The sequence below is a fragment of the Octodon degus genome, unplaced genomic scaffold, assembly GCF_000260255.1.
Source record: "Octodon degus isolate 3935 unplaced genomic scaffold, OctDeg1.0 scaffold00088, whole genome shotgun sequence".
NCBI lineage: Eukaryota > Metazoa > Chordata > Mammalia > Rodentia > Octodontidae > Octodon > Octodon degus.
In genome coordinates this window covers 5,685,304-5,702,661 of record NW_004524664.1, presented here as the reverse complement: position 1 = coordinate 5,702,661, position 17,358 = coordinate 5,685,304, and the positions used below count along the sequence as shown (strand labels likewise).

Here is a 17,358-nt window from a genome sequence, read left to right as displayed (position 1 = left end):
TAATTTAAGTAAACAACTATGATTCTATTAATAAAGAAAGGGAGAACAGGCATTGAAGACACAGACAAAAGCCTGGCCCGTCCTCTTCAGTTCTCATCCTACTGGACAGGCTGAATGACTGGGAATTTTGAGAAATATGGGCTTACATTTTAGCTCCTCCATTACTAGCATGTAGTACCGGGTAAGATAAGTTCTCTGAGCTGGATTTCACTCATATAACATGAATATAAAGGGGATTACAATGGTCTCATTAGAATATTGAAGTGAATTATAAAATACATATAAAACAGGACATTAACAAGTACTGACAATTGACTGAAATTTGTATTTTTAGTTTATAGTTTTTAAATTAGTTTTTTGGGATATATTTTAAAGGGATGTTTCTATTTTAGTAGAACATTATGAAAGGCAGGTAAACCCAATTCATTTCACCTTTGATTTCTGTGTGTTTTATGTTTATATTCTCTTGAATGGTACTTTAGTATGATTTCCCACCACATCAATCCTCTTCTTTCCAGAAATGGCTGAACTAACTTGGACATTTGTTCCCAGTTGCCAATGGGTGTGTGGTGACTGTGTGTTTTGGGTGGCAGTGGTTGATCTTAGGGTAGCACATGTATAACATTTGATAAGATTCCTTCTTGATATTTATAAATTTAAAAGTTCTATTAGTCTCCAATTTTACTAATTTCATTATACAGTTTCTTACATCTTCCATGTTGCTGAATTCTTCTGATTTTTCTTTGTCTTGAGATCTCCCATGTTCATTTATCAAGGGATACATGGACAGTATGCTTTCTGAATCCTTGAATGTCAAAAATGTTTTCTTCTTTAAAAGTGAACTCTTTTTTTATACCAGTGATTGAACTCAGGACCCTGCATTTGCCAGGCAGGCACTTAGGCAACTGAGCTATCTCCCCAGCCCTTCCTAAAGTCTTCATAAGTATTATTTCAATATGTTTTAGCTCTGAATGCCACACACCAGGTCCTGAACTATTTTCTAGGCTCCAATCCATCCTTTCTTCTTTGCTTTGCGATATTGGGCTTGGACTAATATATGGTTTGTTTTTTATTTTGTTTTTGTTTTTATTTTGATTTTTAAAAATAGTAGTATTGGCTATACAAATACATAGATTTCACTTTGGCAGGTCCACACGTGCATATGAGCTACTTTTATCTATTTTCTCCCTCCAGTAGCCCTCTGCTCTTTACTTCTTCCTCCTCTCATTTCGTTCTCTTCTTTCCAGTCTCCTAAATAAATTTCTATCATCGTCCATCAGCTGGCTCTTAGCTGGCTTGATCAGTGTGTGCTAGGCATACCAGCTGCCTGAGAGCCCAGGAGAGGAAGGAAGTTGGTCCTTCTGTACTTGGTACCTATTCTTTCCAGATTACTTCACTTACTTTCAGTTTGATATCAGCAATCAGCTCCAGTTCTGGCTCTTGTTTTGTTTATTTTTTGTCTCTGGCACCAGAAACACAATTTCAGCATATCCTCGCAGGTCCATCGCCCCTCCTATCCCAAATCTCACCTCCAAAAGCCACCTTGTGCTCACTTTCCATAGTTCACTTCTGTTGATCTGCCACTTGCGTGGAACAGCTTTTTGTAGTTCTACTACTATATCATCATTCTTCCTGTCCCCAATCCTATACAGACTTTTAGAAGTAGACTATCATAAGATGACTGGTGCTCTTTCTCCTTTTGCTGGATCTTGACTGTCAGTGAATCATGCGTATTCCATTTCATTTGTCGATGAGCTGCTGTATTTTCTAATATGGAAGAGTACTCTATAGGAAAACTTTCCAAATCTGAAATGTCACTGTGATGTATCTATATATGTATCTTTTTTCTCTGCTTGACAAGATTTGTTGGGCCTTTTTAAAAGCTCAGATCAGTTTTCTACTCAAGGATGTATTTTTTAAATTATTTGTTTTGTTTTTCTAGAATGCCAGTTACATCGCTTGCATTTAAATTTTCGTGTCCTTGCTAACCATAATTTTCATTTCTATTATTGCCCACTGGTATCACAGTATTACTTCATTTGTTTCATTTTGTTTTCACCAGCATCTGCATACTACTCAGCACCCCAGTGAGAGTTGGATGCTGTTGGGTCCATTCTCTCCTGACAGATAGTGTTTGAGCAAATGTCTCTAGAGACACTAATTGTAATTTTAAAGCTGTTTTCCATGTATTTTGTGTTCTCTTGTTTGGCAAGTCATTCTGTGTATTTTCTCCACATGTGCTTTCTGTTGTCTTGAACTGAAATTTTTATGGCTTGCTGACATTCACAAATGAAAGCTTAGAATATTCAGAGTGCCCCTTTTCAACTGCATTTGCCATTGTCATCCACCTAGTACTGTCTACTAGCTAAGTGGGATTTTTACTTTTTTATTTTTTTCCGGTACCAGGGATTGAACTCAGGCCCTTGCACTTGCCAGGGAAGCGCTTATTCTACTGAACTATCTCCCCAGCCCCTAAGTGGGATTTTTAGAAACATGGGTTTGTAAGTCACACTGTAGATGTCAAAGTCCCAATCTCCTGTGTGTTTCCCCTCAAGGACAAACATGGGGTAAGACTGTGATCAGCCACTCCAAATGAGACACTTAGGGCCAGGCCTCAAAATATTCATCCTGTGTTTCTCTACAGTGCTTCTAAAAAGGGGCTGCTGCCAGCTGAGACTTTCTCCTCCCTGACCACTGGTCTGAGGGGTCTCCTCAAGCTGGCTCCAGTGGTGGTCTCATCTCTAGTGCATAGGGCCAGGCCTCAGGAGCAGGTCTCTCTCCTCTCCCATGCAGCTAGATCTTTCAGATTTTGCACCTCTAACCCCAGAGATATTCTAGTTCCTCTGAGAATTGCCTCCCATTTCTCCTGATTCACTGAACAGTGTCTCCAAGCTGGTAGCTGCCAGGGCCTTCTTGTGGTTTGGTGCATTGTGCAGTCCATTATGTATTATTCCTTGGTAACTTTCTTTGGGTTTGTGGCATGAGGCTGAGAGTCAATAAAACTAAATTTTTCTTCTTTTATTTACTTACATTTTTGTCATGTTTGTGGCTTAGGGGTCATAAATATATGGTCCTGCCACTGTCTTTACAGAATTTTGTCAATATATGATTTTATACTTGAATCTCTGTACTGGATTTCTAACTGGTGGTCAATTCATTATACTCAGCTGAATTGAACCTGCCTGGCACTGGGTGTGGTGCAGGTCAAGCTGAGGATTGTTGCCAGCAACATAAGAGGCAGAACTGGAGAAGCAGTCCAGAGGTTATTAGGGAAGCTGTTTGGAGAAGCTGTTGTGATGTTAGAAGGTATAGGATCTCTTGGGCTATTCTGCTGGAAGACGTTGTCATGCTGAATTTCCTGGTGAACTTGGCTGTTCTTACTGGAGAGGAGGAGTTTGGGGCCTTCACTGTGGCTGAAATGGCCATGGTTCATTTTGGGGGAGTTCTGGTCCTCACCTTGAGCATAGCTTCCTGGCTCCAGAGTATAAGATGGTGCACTGCTCAGCCTCATAAAGAAGCATGTCATGTTGGCTTTCCTAATGGGAACTCTATTTTCCTCATCAGTGGAGGAACTCGGGATCTCACTGGTGCTGAGGATGGCTGTGGTACCTTTGGGAGCGTTCTGGTGCTTTTGAGCATTGCTTCCTAGCTCTAGTTCAGATCCCTTGGCCTTCTAGCACAGCTCCTTCATCCACTGGCATAGACTTCCTAGCTTCCACCACTGACTTTTGGACCTTTCCAGCATAGATTTGTGAAGTGGGCCTGCCTGAGACATTGTTGTGGGCTCTAGGCCTCCAGTTGGACTTGCAGGAGGCAGTTATGAGCTCTAGGTCTTCAGCTTGACTCACACAGGACATTGTGGGACTCAGGCCCTCAAATGGATTCTCGGATCTTTAGTGTATGGACAGATTCTTGTACACTTGGTATATGAGTCTTTGGGTGATTCATTATAAAGTCTTTTTTTTTTTTTGTATTTTAGGGAAGGGTCTACGGGGTGTTCAGGGTCTCACTACTAGATCAGATTCATAGTGATGCACCTATTTACAGGCTCCCAAGACCTGGGATTACAGGGGCGCTCCACCACGCCCAGTCTTAATCGCCATCTCAACGCACCCCGGGGGCAAAATAATCTTATAAAATGTGTCCTGTATTGTATTGTTCCCCTTCAAAAAAAACCCCAAATATAACAATGTCTTATAGAATTTAGGAAGACAGGAAAAATTATACTGCTATATGAGGATAAGAAAAAAGATTTCACGAAAATATTAGTAATTATCAATAAATTGCTATTAACTATATGTGGATGTACCTCTATTCCAACTAATTTAAAAAAAAGAATGAAAAAATAAAAATGTAGAAATGATATGGAATTTTACTAAATAAAATAACAGAAATTCAAATACTGTTGTTGTGTTTTGTAATGTTGTCTTCAGATTAGTTGTTTAGATTGCCAAATACAAGTATTCAAAATTGGTTTTAAAACATTGTAAGAAATTGCAAAAGAGAAGGAAAAATATTTAAGAATTAACTTCTCCTTTCAATAGACCAGTACAAGAAACTCAAGTTTAGTCTTAGCTCAAACACACCATTTGATTAAATGGTGAAATGGAGACTTACAATAAAAATTTATATTCCAAGGAAAGAGATGCAGGTGCCTATCTTGTTTTAAATGAGATGCAACACTGTAACCTACAAACAAGTTGGTGGAAAAGAAAGAAAGAATGGATTCTGTTAGCATCGTCCCCAGTCACGTGTAAATTAGAGCAAATTGGATAGAGAGGAGGACTTCTGAACAAGAAACCCTGCAGCACAGTCTGTCTTTAGGGTGTTTGTTGGGGCAAAGAGTGCTCAGGTGTTTCAATGGGCTCCATAGGGGTCACGAGAGATCCTGATGTCACCTCCTTGGTAGGTATCTGGGTGGGTAAAGCGTCCAGCAGAGGCAGGCAGGAAAAGGCGTACTGAGAAGAGCTGTGGGTACCAGTGGGGAACATCCAGCATGTGTCACTCAAATCGTGAAAGACACAAATGGACTCTGAACTGTGAGGTTCAAGTCACTGCGACTGTCTGCCCCTCAGCTCATACATTGGGTCTCCTTGACTTTCCCTCCATGTTAGCTCCTTAGCATTTATTTTCCAACATACCATATATTAGAATGTTAATTATCTTTATCATGAAGGCTGTGAGCTCCATGAAAACAAAAAGTCTTGCACCTGTTGCACACCAATGAGCAGAATTCTGCCTGAGTCATGAGAGGAGCTAAAAAAATATTCACTGGACTTGAATACTTGAATTGATTCCGACAGAGAGCAGTGAAAGTAAACATTGGGCAAATTTCCTGCTACCACCTCCCCTTTCTTCATTCCCCACACTGGCCGACAGTTCTGGAACTGACAGAAGCAAGCTGAACAATGAGAACTGTGAATAAAAACCCAAAATGAGTTATTAGAGAAAAATCTTATGCCTCCCCCAATACAAACAGACAACTCAAGGAATACTGAGCTGGGGTGGAACTTCAATTACAGATAAGATTCACAGTGTTATCTCTGGAATTACCCTAGACTAAACACATCAAAGAGCCGGATGGTTTGGAAACCAGATAAGTGAAGGAATCTTTGATTTCCTACTGCTGACTTGGAAATACCACGGCAGATGCCGAAGATTTCATCCAAGCACACTGAGGACACTGGATGGGAAGTTCCCTGATTACATCACACAACTTGTTGCTCAGACAAGACACTCCAGCACATTAGAAACACTCACGCTCATTTCCTTCCCATTTGCAACACTTTCGCCACTGCAAAGTTCTGGTTATTTGTGAAGGCCAGGCTTGAGACCCTTCTCCTATCATAGCAGCTCAAGTCCAAGGTCTCCATCCAGGAGCCCCCATTTTCTAGCACACAGTAAGATATATCCCATATGCTAATCACATACGACATGTTCAGAAAGCTCTAGGAGTAGTGGGCAGGAGAAAATGTTTATTCCAAAGTACAGGAAATTGGAAATTAGGTAAAGAAAGTGGGAATATGTTCATTGAGCAGGAGGTCTAATCCCTTTTTTCTTGAATGGTTAAATGAATGCTAGCATAAATGAATGTTTGAAAAAGTAGCTACACATGTATAGGCAAAGTAAAAAGATAAAATACACATTTTTTCTCTCCTCCCTTCTTGCAGAAATAAATATCATCATAAAATTTATATCAATATATTTTAAAAAGAGAGAAAACACACTTTTGATGTTCCATGACAATAAAATGACTTTCTCATTTCTTCCTGTCTTTGTCTGTTTTCAGGCGATCCTTGTCTTTGTGCTGAGCATTGGGTCTCTTATAATCTATTTCATCAATTCTTCTGAGTGAGTAAAGTCATTAACCATTTTTGTCTGCTATTATCAGTAGCTTACCCAGCTACTTTGAGATTTTCTCCTTCGGATACTATTTAATTTACTTTCATCCCTCCCCCCACACACACACACTTACACAGGCTCATGAAAATGTGTTTAGTTGTCCCAGACATTGAAGAAACGGATGTGTTTCCCCTGCTCCTTGGAATCCTGCATCACTGGAGTCAGGTGGGGTGCACAGTTTGACCTCAGAAGTTCTGGGTGAGTGGAGCCTCCTTGGGCTGTCAGCTCCACACAGGCCACTCCAGAACACTTTCAGGATCCTTGCCAATGAAGAAGTTCTGTATTCATATCAAAGTTTCTCATAAGCCTCCCAGAACTTTGGATGGACTTAAGAATGAACAAAGCCAAACCTCACCTGCAGTAAGGGAGCAGGGTGCTGTCTGCACCCAGTCTGCAGGGTGTTTTACTCTAGAAATGATCCCTTGTTTCAGCTCAGTGTTAGGGTAGGTATTGGGGGGCTAAAATCAACCTAATGTGATCTCCATGGCAATTCTCTGGAAATTCAATGGAATTTCCAGCTGAAGTACACTTAGGATTTATAAGGCCTCAAAAACCAGGCAACAGGCTGGGGAGATAGCTCAGCAAGCTAGCACCAGTCAGGCAAACACAGACACTGGTTCTATGCCCAGCACCACATGCAGGCTGGCCCTACACTGATCCAGCCACTGAAACCAGGCATGGTGGGGCATGTCTATAATCCCAGGGCTGGGGAGGCTGAGGCAGGAGGATCACTAGGAGCCTGAGCTTCATAGAGAGACCCTGTACTAAATAAATAAATAAACAACAGGCAACTACACTAAGTGCAGTGTAATTCCTGTAATCCCAGCTCCTGGAGAGGGTGAGGCAGGAGGACCACAAGTTCAAAGCCAGCCTGGTCAACTTTGAGAGATTTACACATACACAAAACTGATGTACTGGAGGATGAGAACTAGCTTAGGTAATTGTATCTGTTCTAAGGAAACTGGCAGCCTTGTTTTGTAAACTCCCGACAGATCTTTTAGAAAATTTTCTTTGATTAGCCCCAATGAATTCATCTGACCTAGAGCAAAATGATGCAGAAAAAAAATATTGACTACATAGATGAACTTGCACACCAAGGAGAACTACATAATTTCTACAGCTCCAAATACCCATTGAAAAATAATTGAAATGGAACCAACAAAGCCTGTGACAGTTAAGCTCCATGATGGTCCAAGAGTTTTGTTTATGCAGAGCTGTCTCCTAAGCATCTGAATTGACCATTTATAGTGAATGAGTAGAAAATTGCCTACCTCTCCTCTATATTTGTCCTTTATAGACATGGCATTTAGATGTTCACCTTTACACACTGTATTTATGTCTTTTCCAGCCCTGTTGGAAGCTGTTCTTCATATGAAGACAAAACCATCCCCATTGATTTGTCTTTCAATGCTTTCTTTAGTTTCTATTTTGGGATGAGAGTAAGTACTGCTGGGAAGTGGGGGGAGATGCAGGAGCACAAAGCCACCAGTGTGTCCCTTAGTTTTACAATCTGCCTAAATTCTCAGGCTTCAAAGGTAGAGGGTCTGTGTTGGTAACATAACCTTCTCTCTGGCTCTCTGCTTCTCTTTTTCTTGGTCTCAGTCTCTGTTTTTCTGTTTCTTCATCTGTTTGCCTCTCTGTCTCTCTCTGCTTCTCTCTGTTTCTCTCTCTCTGTCCTCTCTGTCTCTGTCTGTCTCTGTCTCTGTCTCTGTCTCTGTCTCTCTCCCTCCCTACCTCCACCCATTTACCCCCATACTGGAAGCTATAAATCAAGACCAACAAAAACCAAACCTATCTTTTCAAAACACACCTTGTCAGGATATCTCCCTTCTGCCTTACCACACACTGCAAAGCTCTATCAGTAATCACAAGGTGGTGGAACTGAAGCAGCAAGTCTCTGAAGCTGTCACTGTTTGTATTTTTGTTTCATTCTTCTTACATTCATTTATCATTGAACTCTCTTATGCAAAAGGAATTTAATAAATTCTCACTTTAATATCTCTAATTTAGTATATTAATCCATCCCATGCTTGTGGTGGATTGTATTAACTATTTATCTATATATATACTTATATTTTATATGGAAGAACATATCTCATGTTCTTCTATCTCATGTACATGCATGTATATACACATATACATATATGCATGGTATTTATATTATCTCCCTTTAAAACAAACCCTACTACACTGATCTTTAAGATCCTTTACAATAGCAGATACTTATTCCTGGAAATATGTCTTTCTTAATATAAGTAGGGATGCTCATAAACACAAGCTACTAAAAAATCATACCTTTTTAATTGGTGATCTTCTTAAATCATATACCTTCTTTTTTCACAAACAGACTTATATACATGCATACATACTTATATACATACCTCTATTTTGGAAACAGAAAAGTCAAAGTATTTATTCTAATGGGAGAGAATTATCATCGTGTATTAATGGGTCACTCATTAAAAGTCCAATATCTTCATCTCTATTGTACAAGCTTACATGACTGCATATACACAAAAGAGACCAATAGCAAATCTTGAGTGAGCTGATGAGCTGATGAGTGAGCTGTGGCTACGGAGACCTTGGTGTTCATCCCAAGTTCTGGAGGGTGACAGAATTGTTGGTGTTGTGTTTTCATTTTTGTAGTTTTTGGCAGCTGATGACAAGATCAAGTTCTGGCTGGAGATGAATTCTATTGTAGACATCTTTACCATCCCACCAACATTTATTTCTTTTTACTTGAAGAGAAATTGGCTGGGTAAGTGTGTGCACGCAAAATCTGTAGCAATATCTAATACAAGACATAAAACTCTCTCTGTGGATTTGTATTTTTCAATTTCCTTTGGTGCCTGTCTGCCACTTTAACAGTCCCTCCATTTGTCTATTTCTGTGCTATATCAGAAACCATTTTCTTACCCCAACACCAGCCCCTGCAGTAGTAGGATTCAATAGTAGCTGGTGGGAAGGATGTGGAACTATCTGAGAGGGGAGGCTCCAGCATCCTATCCCTTGGCACCTTTATGCTGGGGTCCCACATGGACAGGGTGAGAAATTTCTCTTGTATTAAGAAAGCTGTTCATCATGTCCACACATGCTGAGTCATGTTAGGGAAGGATTTAGTTATTTTGTGTTTTAGGTGAACCCAAGCTGTCCTAGTCATGTTCTTGTCCCTTGTTATGTTTAATAATAGCCAGAACTTAAGGGAGGACAGGTGTACTTCAGCTCAAGGTGTTTTGAGGAGTCAGGCTAGAGTTGGCTGACTCCATAGCAGGAAGAGTACAGATAAAGTGTCTTGCAGAGGCAAAATGCTCAAGTCATGGTGATGGAAAGTAGAGGGTGTAGGAAGGAGCCAGGTGAGAGACATACACTCCCAAGCCACATTCCATGAACCTACTTGAACTCAGGACCCAGCTGCTGAACTCATTAGAGGATGAACTGACTGGTGCATCTGGTTCCCTTGGCCCCATCACCTTCCACACACGTGAGTGTTCTGGAGGACATCCTAGAGTCAAACTGTAACACTAGCTTTAAAAATTTTTACTATAATTTTATATTTTACCTCTGCCTGTAAAGCATGTAACAGTTCTATTTCAAACTATGATTAATGACAAAATAAATAAAAGTTGAGGAACAACATTTCACAGAGATTGAATGTTCAGGAGTTTGCTTGGTTTATGGAAAATTTTGTTTAAAAAAATTGGACAGAGTCAACAAATGGTTCTTATTATACACAAGGCATGCTTCAATATGCTTTAGACAGATACTACAATTGTTTAATGTAAGTATGATTGTAATTCTCATTTCTCAAATAAGGAACTATAGAAGTACTGGGTTGGCCTTCCATGCAATGACTAGGAACTCTTGAGGGCAGGACTTGAACCTCAGCCCGTGCTCTCAGAGTTCTACTGCTATGCTGCTCTTACGCTCTAGGTTAGAACACCAGGGGGAGCGAGGAATGCCCACAGCTCTGACTATGCTGCAGTTCAGGCCACCCTTTAGAGTGACCCTTCTCTTTTGGCAGCTTTCTCCTTTTGATTCCTCCATAGGTTTAAGGTTCCTAAGAGCTTTGCGGCTGTTAGAACTCCCTCAAATTTTGCAAATTCTACAAGCCATCAAGACTAGGTAAGTGCCAGCCTTTCTCACTAGCCTAGTAGCTCATATAAGAAGTGAAAATGCTACCTAGACTCAAACTTCACTCAGGCCTCATCAGAATTGCTCTGCCATAGTTGAAGACTCCCTCAACATCCCTGAGGTTACTCATATATTACACATTGAATCAACATCTTTTAATCATTTCAAAGACATTGTTTATCTTTGCCTTAGAAAGCCACAATGTGCAAGTTCGTTTGGATTTTAATTCCAGGTCTCTTGACCAATGTGTGCCACATATGCATATATTCATGCATATCTCAAATCAGCCAAGTTGAAGTCTTTGTTTCTCCACATTTGTTTAATCATCGTGTCTCTCCAAGCTAGTAAGAACCTTGTCCTCAGGTTTGAGAGTGTAATTACACACTTCCTGTGAGCACAAGAGGTTCTGATTACACGAACCGAGACACAGGCTAAAGGTGCTGCTCAGTGGCGGGGCAGAGCCTAGCAGGTGGGAGATGCTAGGTTCATCCCTATCTAAAAAGAAAAAAAAAAGTTACTTCAATACCACCAAAAGGAAACAAAAGCACCAAACTACTTTTGAGCACCGATACATCTACAATTTGAAACATTGTTGTGTTCTCCGCTAGAACTCTTTACACCTCTGCATTTTTATTAGAAATATCAAACATCACCAGGTGGATTTCATTGCCCCGGTGGATTGCGTTGTGGAGAGATCAAGGTAGAAAAGGTCATTCAGGCTTGAGAGGTGGCCTTACCTGAAAGCTGAAACATGTCAGCTAAACTCTAGGGCTTTCTTTTAGCAAGAAGAGCACTGCTGATCCCTTCACAGCCTTAAAGCCCTGTCATGAGACCATCAGTCTAAGTGAGTGTTTCTGCGAGCTACTCAGAGTTCAGGTTTACAAGCTACTCCCTGAACTGGCATGACACACTTTGTCCAGTCACCTTAGGCAACATAATGGCTCACTAAATTTATCTTACATTGACTTGAATACCATGTAATTTTAAAGCAGTGAAACACCCAGCTAGTGAATGTGACAGCAGCGTCTACAATTTTCTAAGAAATGTGTGTGAGCAGATGAGCACCAGAGCTGTGCTTCTCGCTCTGCTGCATGTAAGCATCAGGCAGCTGGCCCTGCCATGCTGCAGCCTGGCAGGTGAGGACGAGGCTGGCGTGCAGGCCTCCTCCCCATAACCTCCCAGGAATGCCATCACTTCAGGTCAGGAGCCTCTGTTTAAGTCATGAGCAAGGTCTTAGAGCATGCGATGTCTGCATAGTGTTGAAACCTGCTGGAGGAGAAGCAACAGCACTTTTCCCCCTTTCTTCCTTTAGTAACTCAGTGAAGTTTTCCAAGGTTTTATCAATCTTCCTCAGCACCTGGTTCACCGCGGCAGGATTCATCCACTTGGTAAGCTCCCCAGCCCCAGCCCTCAGCCCTAACAAGCATATGCCTTTGAAGCCTGGAAAGGAACACATAGGGATGTGAAATTTAGCTTTGCCCTTTCTCTTGTTTTAGCTTTTCTTCCACCATCACATTCATGATAAGCATGTGTCTTCCAAAGGATCTTTGTTCCTCTTTCAACTTTCAAAATTTGCTCTTAGGAAAGACTTACTGAGATCTATAGTGCAAGCAACACCTAGAATCTACTGATAAGACTTCATGGAGATTTGGAGTTCTGGGGCTAAAATATATATTTATACAATAAGACCCTAAATAAATAAAGCCAAACTATGGGTGTGATTCCATGGAAAGCATACATAACCCTGAGTTCAATCCCCAGTGCTGCAAAAGAGAAAAGGGGGGAAAATGCCAATTAGGGAATTTTGGACTTACACAAAGCTGGGAAGTTCTAGGAGAGGAAATACTGTTGGAAGAGTGAGCTCGGGCCCTTCCTGGGCCTTTAAAATTGTATCCCTCCCTGCCTCCTTTGCTTACAGAAGGCTGGTTCCAACCTCACATAATAAGCAGCATAGTAAATGGCTTTCAGCAATAGAAAATAAACTCCTGGGCTTCAATGCTTGCAGAAGTTGAGGACCAGTTCATTAGAAATTAGAAGTTGGAACAGGATATTACAAACCTGTAAAACCCTTTGAGAATAAAACCAACAGAAAAAAGATGTTCCTTTGACTTATATCTCTCAAGATTAATTAAAACAACAACAACAATAATAATAATAATAAAAGCAAAGAGTTGGGGAGATAGCTTGGCAGTCTAAGTGTCTGCCTGGTAAGCACAAGGATCTGAGTTTGATCCTCTGTTCCGCAGGCTGTGTCAGCCCCAGAGCCCCAGGCATACTATGCAAGTCACAGAGACTGGGCATTATGGTGCACATCTGTAATTCCGGTGCTGGGGAGGCCGAGACAGGAGGATCACTGTAAGTCAGGACTGTGTAGCAAAACCATGTACCAAATAAATAAATAAATATTTTTAAAAATTTAAAAAAGAAAACAAGAACTTATCATCCTCAGCCTATTAAGAAAAAGGTCAAAAACTCTGTGAATTCAAGGAATAGGGCTCCAAAGAAACTAACCACACCCCTCCTCCAGATTCCCGCAGGAGAGAAACTTATTTTCTGGAGAGGTGTCACCAGTGTAGGCAGACACCTGAGTTTAGGGAGTGCACCTTCAATCCTGAGATATCAGGGGAGAAAGGACAGCCCTGCTGTGTCACGACTTTTGGCCTTATCCCAGAATGCGCAGAGAGAAGTCATCCTCTTCTGCCTTCAATAGCAGTTTGCATGAAAGGCTCTCAGGCCTACAGTCATAATTCATTTGAACTCTTTATACTTTATTTTGCTTTCTGCTGTTTAGTTGTTAAGTTGTATGGACAGCTCAGGTAAAAACTTGGATTTCTGAATTCTTTGGGAAAATGCAATAGTCTGGCATCTCTTCCTTCCCAAGGCCTCTAAGTGTCGTAGCTGGAGAAGAGCTGCTTCCTGTGCTATATGGCAGATGCTCATAGGCTGGGCATGGCCCCTGCCTGCTCCACTCTCTTCCTCAGTATGTGAGCTGCTGGATGTTCATCTCCCTAACAAGGCCACGCCAGCCAGGATGCCTACAGAAAACAGCAGCGGTCAGATGGGTTGTGCACTAGTGGGCTCTGCTTTGAGTCACACTAATTTCCACGATATAAAGAAATCTACAAGAGTTTCACCCAAAGGGAGGGAAAGAGTAGATCTTGTTGAAAACATATTTGAAATGCAAATTAATATGGAAGCTGTGAGTGTCCGAACTCACCATCTTCCCATACTCACAGTGATCTTCAGCTAAAAGTTGACAGAACTTAAAAAGATTGGTATTAACTAGAAAAGAATCAGTATGGTGCCGAATCATGAATTCTGTCCAAAATAACAAAGACATATCATAAAGAGTAGAAAGATGCCAGTATAACAGTAGTCACACAATATAGCATCAATGAAATCAACAACTACAATTATATTTGCCCAAGGGAACAAAGGAAAAGTTAAGAAAAAGGCTTCCATATTTAAAGAATAAGTTGTTATTAAAAATGTAAAACGATTCAAGACTAAATATTCCCAAACAAAAGGACAAAAAACTGTACTATATTGTATTTCAGCTGAAATGATCCTATATTATTAATCCCACTTGTCTTGTAGAGCAGTTACTGACCTTTGAGGATAAAAAGGAAAATCAGAGCAGAACAAAGCAAAGCCCATACAAGGGGCAAAAGAAATTAACCTTGGGTTTCCTGGGCATATTGATTGATATCTGAAGATGATAGAAAAGTATATGATGTCTCTGTGAAAGGAATATAGTCAGTCTTGTCATAATAAGTATGCAGGCCCAAAGAGGACCCATATGCCCTTTTAGAAATGTAGCTTGACAAAATCCAGCCACATAGGAAATGAATCAAAGCCTGGAATTCAAAATAGAGCATGACCAAAGCTAGCGAATGAATTTACAATACAGGTGACATAAGCAGGGACCTTATAGTTACAGACTAAGATGTACAACTACAATGTACCGGCCCTGCCCATAAGGTGTGCTGAGACAGTGATGGACACTGGGTGTGGTGAAGCACACCTGTAACCCCAGCATTGGGAGACTGAAAACAGGAGTATCCCTATGAGTCTCATCTATGTAGTGAGACTCTGCAGACCCTGGGGACCCTGTCCTAAATTCAGAAAAAAAAAAAAAAAAAAAAAGAAAGAGCTGAGGGAACTGTGGACCAGATGAAGGACAGCCACCCTCTTCTCCTAGGAGCTAGAAGGGTGATTTAGAGAGATGGTGGATCACAGGGAAGGCATTTGGCAACTGACTCCCAAAGATGACAAGTTAAACCTTAAAGCATTTCTCAAACTATTGAGGAGAAGATTTGCAGACTGAAATCAATTTGATTTTGGTCTTTATGACATTTTATTCAGGAGAAAACCCCACACTGGGATGTCATAAAGAGGTTATGGAGTTTTAGCCTTAAGGAAAATGTTCCAAAATATTACAGGATTTAAATCGTGTGACATGAACTTGTTTTCCTAGTGATATGCTATTGTTTTAAAATATGGCAACAATTCCAGAAGTTACTGGAAGCAGACTTGTATACTTTATAAAAAACATTTACTGTTAACTTTGAGAATAGAGGGCCAGCCACATACCTTAGTGGATTAAAGCACCTGTAAGCAGGCTCAAGGGCCCGGAGTTTGATCCGCAGGCCTGCCTTGATGGCCCTGTCCCAGGGGCACTCTGAGCCGGCAATTGAGACTGGACATGGTGGCATATGCCTGTAATCCCAGCACTTTGGAAGCTGTAAACAGGTGAATTACTGTGAGTTTGATTTAGTAGTGAGACCCTGAACACCCTGTAGACTCAGCCCTAAACACAGAAAAAAAAAAAAAATACTAAATTAATTACATGAAATGAAATAAAAAACTTTGAGAGTAAAAAGTACAGGTGTACAAGATCTTTTCTATTTTGAAGGGAGGGATTATAGGAATCTACATGCTCAAACCACCAATCAAATGTAGGAAATGGTTTATATTTGGCACATCACTTTAAAAAAAAAAGATCAAACCCATTTCTAATTTCCATACCAGTCCTTAACAACACAAAAAACCTCCTTTCCCCAAGAAATCTCCAAGGAAATATGAACAATATGGAAGAAAATCTCTGAAAATTATAAGAAAGAAAAATTATGGGCAAATATATACTACCAAGTTATAAGCATCCACTCATGACATTATATATTATAGAAAATTTGTATTAACAAATTTATATATAATTTAAATGTAACTATTATTCCATTTATTCAATATGAAATTGATAATAAATGATAAATATAATTTCCTTAAAACATGAAAATTCAGGGAAAGAATTCTCAAGAAAAGTATTTTTCAGAGCTTTTTTAATCATAAAAGATTTTTGCATGGATGAGAGACTAACTTAGAAGACTCCTTTGTTTTTCTTTAGACACCAGTATTCACATGCTTAAGCTCACAGGAATAGAGCACTCGTCTTCTTTCCTTAATGATGCTCCTGATCTGCTTAGGAAAGGAGAACAAATGGCAACTGCTCCATCTGAGAGCTATGGGAGTCCCGGGGCTTTTGGATGCAACTTTGTGCTACATGCAAGGATAGGAGGAGGCACCAGCCCCACAGAGCGATCTAAGTGCTGGACACAAACGTGGCCCCCCCTCAGATTTCAGCAGTAATCACAATTAAGGAAAACTGTGGTTGTCTTTCCAACCACAACTTGTAATTTGCAAAACCTTCGCAACAGCCTGAAAATCACTTTCATCTGAACTGAATGAAGTGGGATTAGGCCGGCAATTTCCCTATGCTTTGTAGAAGACCTTTTGTGTTATATTCAGAGATCTTTCTTATTAATTTTCTTGAGAAACAAATAGCAATGAGACAGTTTCAAAACTGATTAGTGGGACAGTTTCAATAATTTATACATTGCATATTGTTGTCTTCTTGGTGATTCTTCATAGTGTAAAATGCAGACATGATATCCTGTCCAAACACTATTAGTACAAATCTTTTTTCTCATTGAATTAAGAGAAAGTAGCTGTATATTTATCCTATTTTGTATATGCAGATACGAAATGGTCCTTCATTTGTATACCCTTTTTTGTTTAGTTTTGTCAGAGATGGGTATTCTATTGCCATTTAAATATTGTACGTGCATGAATTCAGCAAAATAATCCAATATAGTCCATTAGTCCATAATAGTAGTGGATAATCCATAGAACTGGCAATGTCAGAAGTTGTTGACTTTGAGTCCTTTATGGCTCAGCATATTAATATGGCTCTACTTTTTTTTACCTCATTTTTATACTTTTCTGCTGGATGGTTAAGACCAAGATATCTTTTTTCTCTCTCTCTTTGGACAGGTGGAGAATTCTGGCGATCCCTGGCTCAAAGGTAAAAATGCACAGAATATATCTTATTTCGATTCCATGTATGTGGTGTTAGCAACAATGTCAACTGTTGGATTTGGAGATGTGGTGGCTAGGACGACCCTTGGACGAATCTTCATCATGTGCTTCACCCTGGGGAGTTTGGTAAAGAATATTTTAATATCCTCTAAGTATAGCTACATAAACCAAAACATATTTGATATAATGGTGAGAGCCAAAATAGTATAGGTATGAAAATGAAAGTTGCCTCCTACAGAGTAAGTGCAGTGTGAAAATGCAAGGACAAGGAGGTCCCCTATTGTTTTTTTTTCTTTTCAAAGTTTTATTGATAAACATATAGCAAAGAGACAGTTTCAAATCAAATAGAAAGTACAGTTTCAACAAATAATACACTGCATACATTCTTCCTAGTGGTTAATTGCTGTACAAGATGCAGACTTGTGATCCTACTTACAAACACCATTAGAA

The 17,358-nt window shown here is 40.1% G+C and overlaps 1 protein-coding gene across 1 annotated transcript in view; it reads left to right on the top strand.

Moving 5' to 3' along the window:
• The window catches only part of Kcnu1 (potassium calcium-activated channel subfamily U member 1), a 164,598-nt gene that overhangs the window by 19,171 nt on the left and 128,069 nt on the right, over positions 1–17,358 (top strand). The window contains 6 exon segments of the mRNA XM_023722023.1: positions 6,290–6,351; positions 7,751–7,841; positions 9,049–9,160; positions 10,449–10,524; positions 11,846–11,921; positions 16,864–17,034. Coding sequence (XP_023577791.1) covers positions 6,290–6,351; positions 7,751–7,841; positions 9,049–9,160; positions 10,449–10,524; positions 11,846–11,921; positions 16,864–17,034 — 588 coding nt within the window.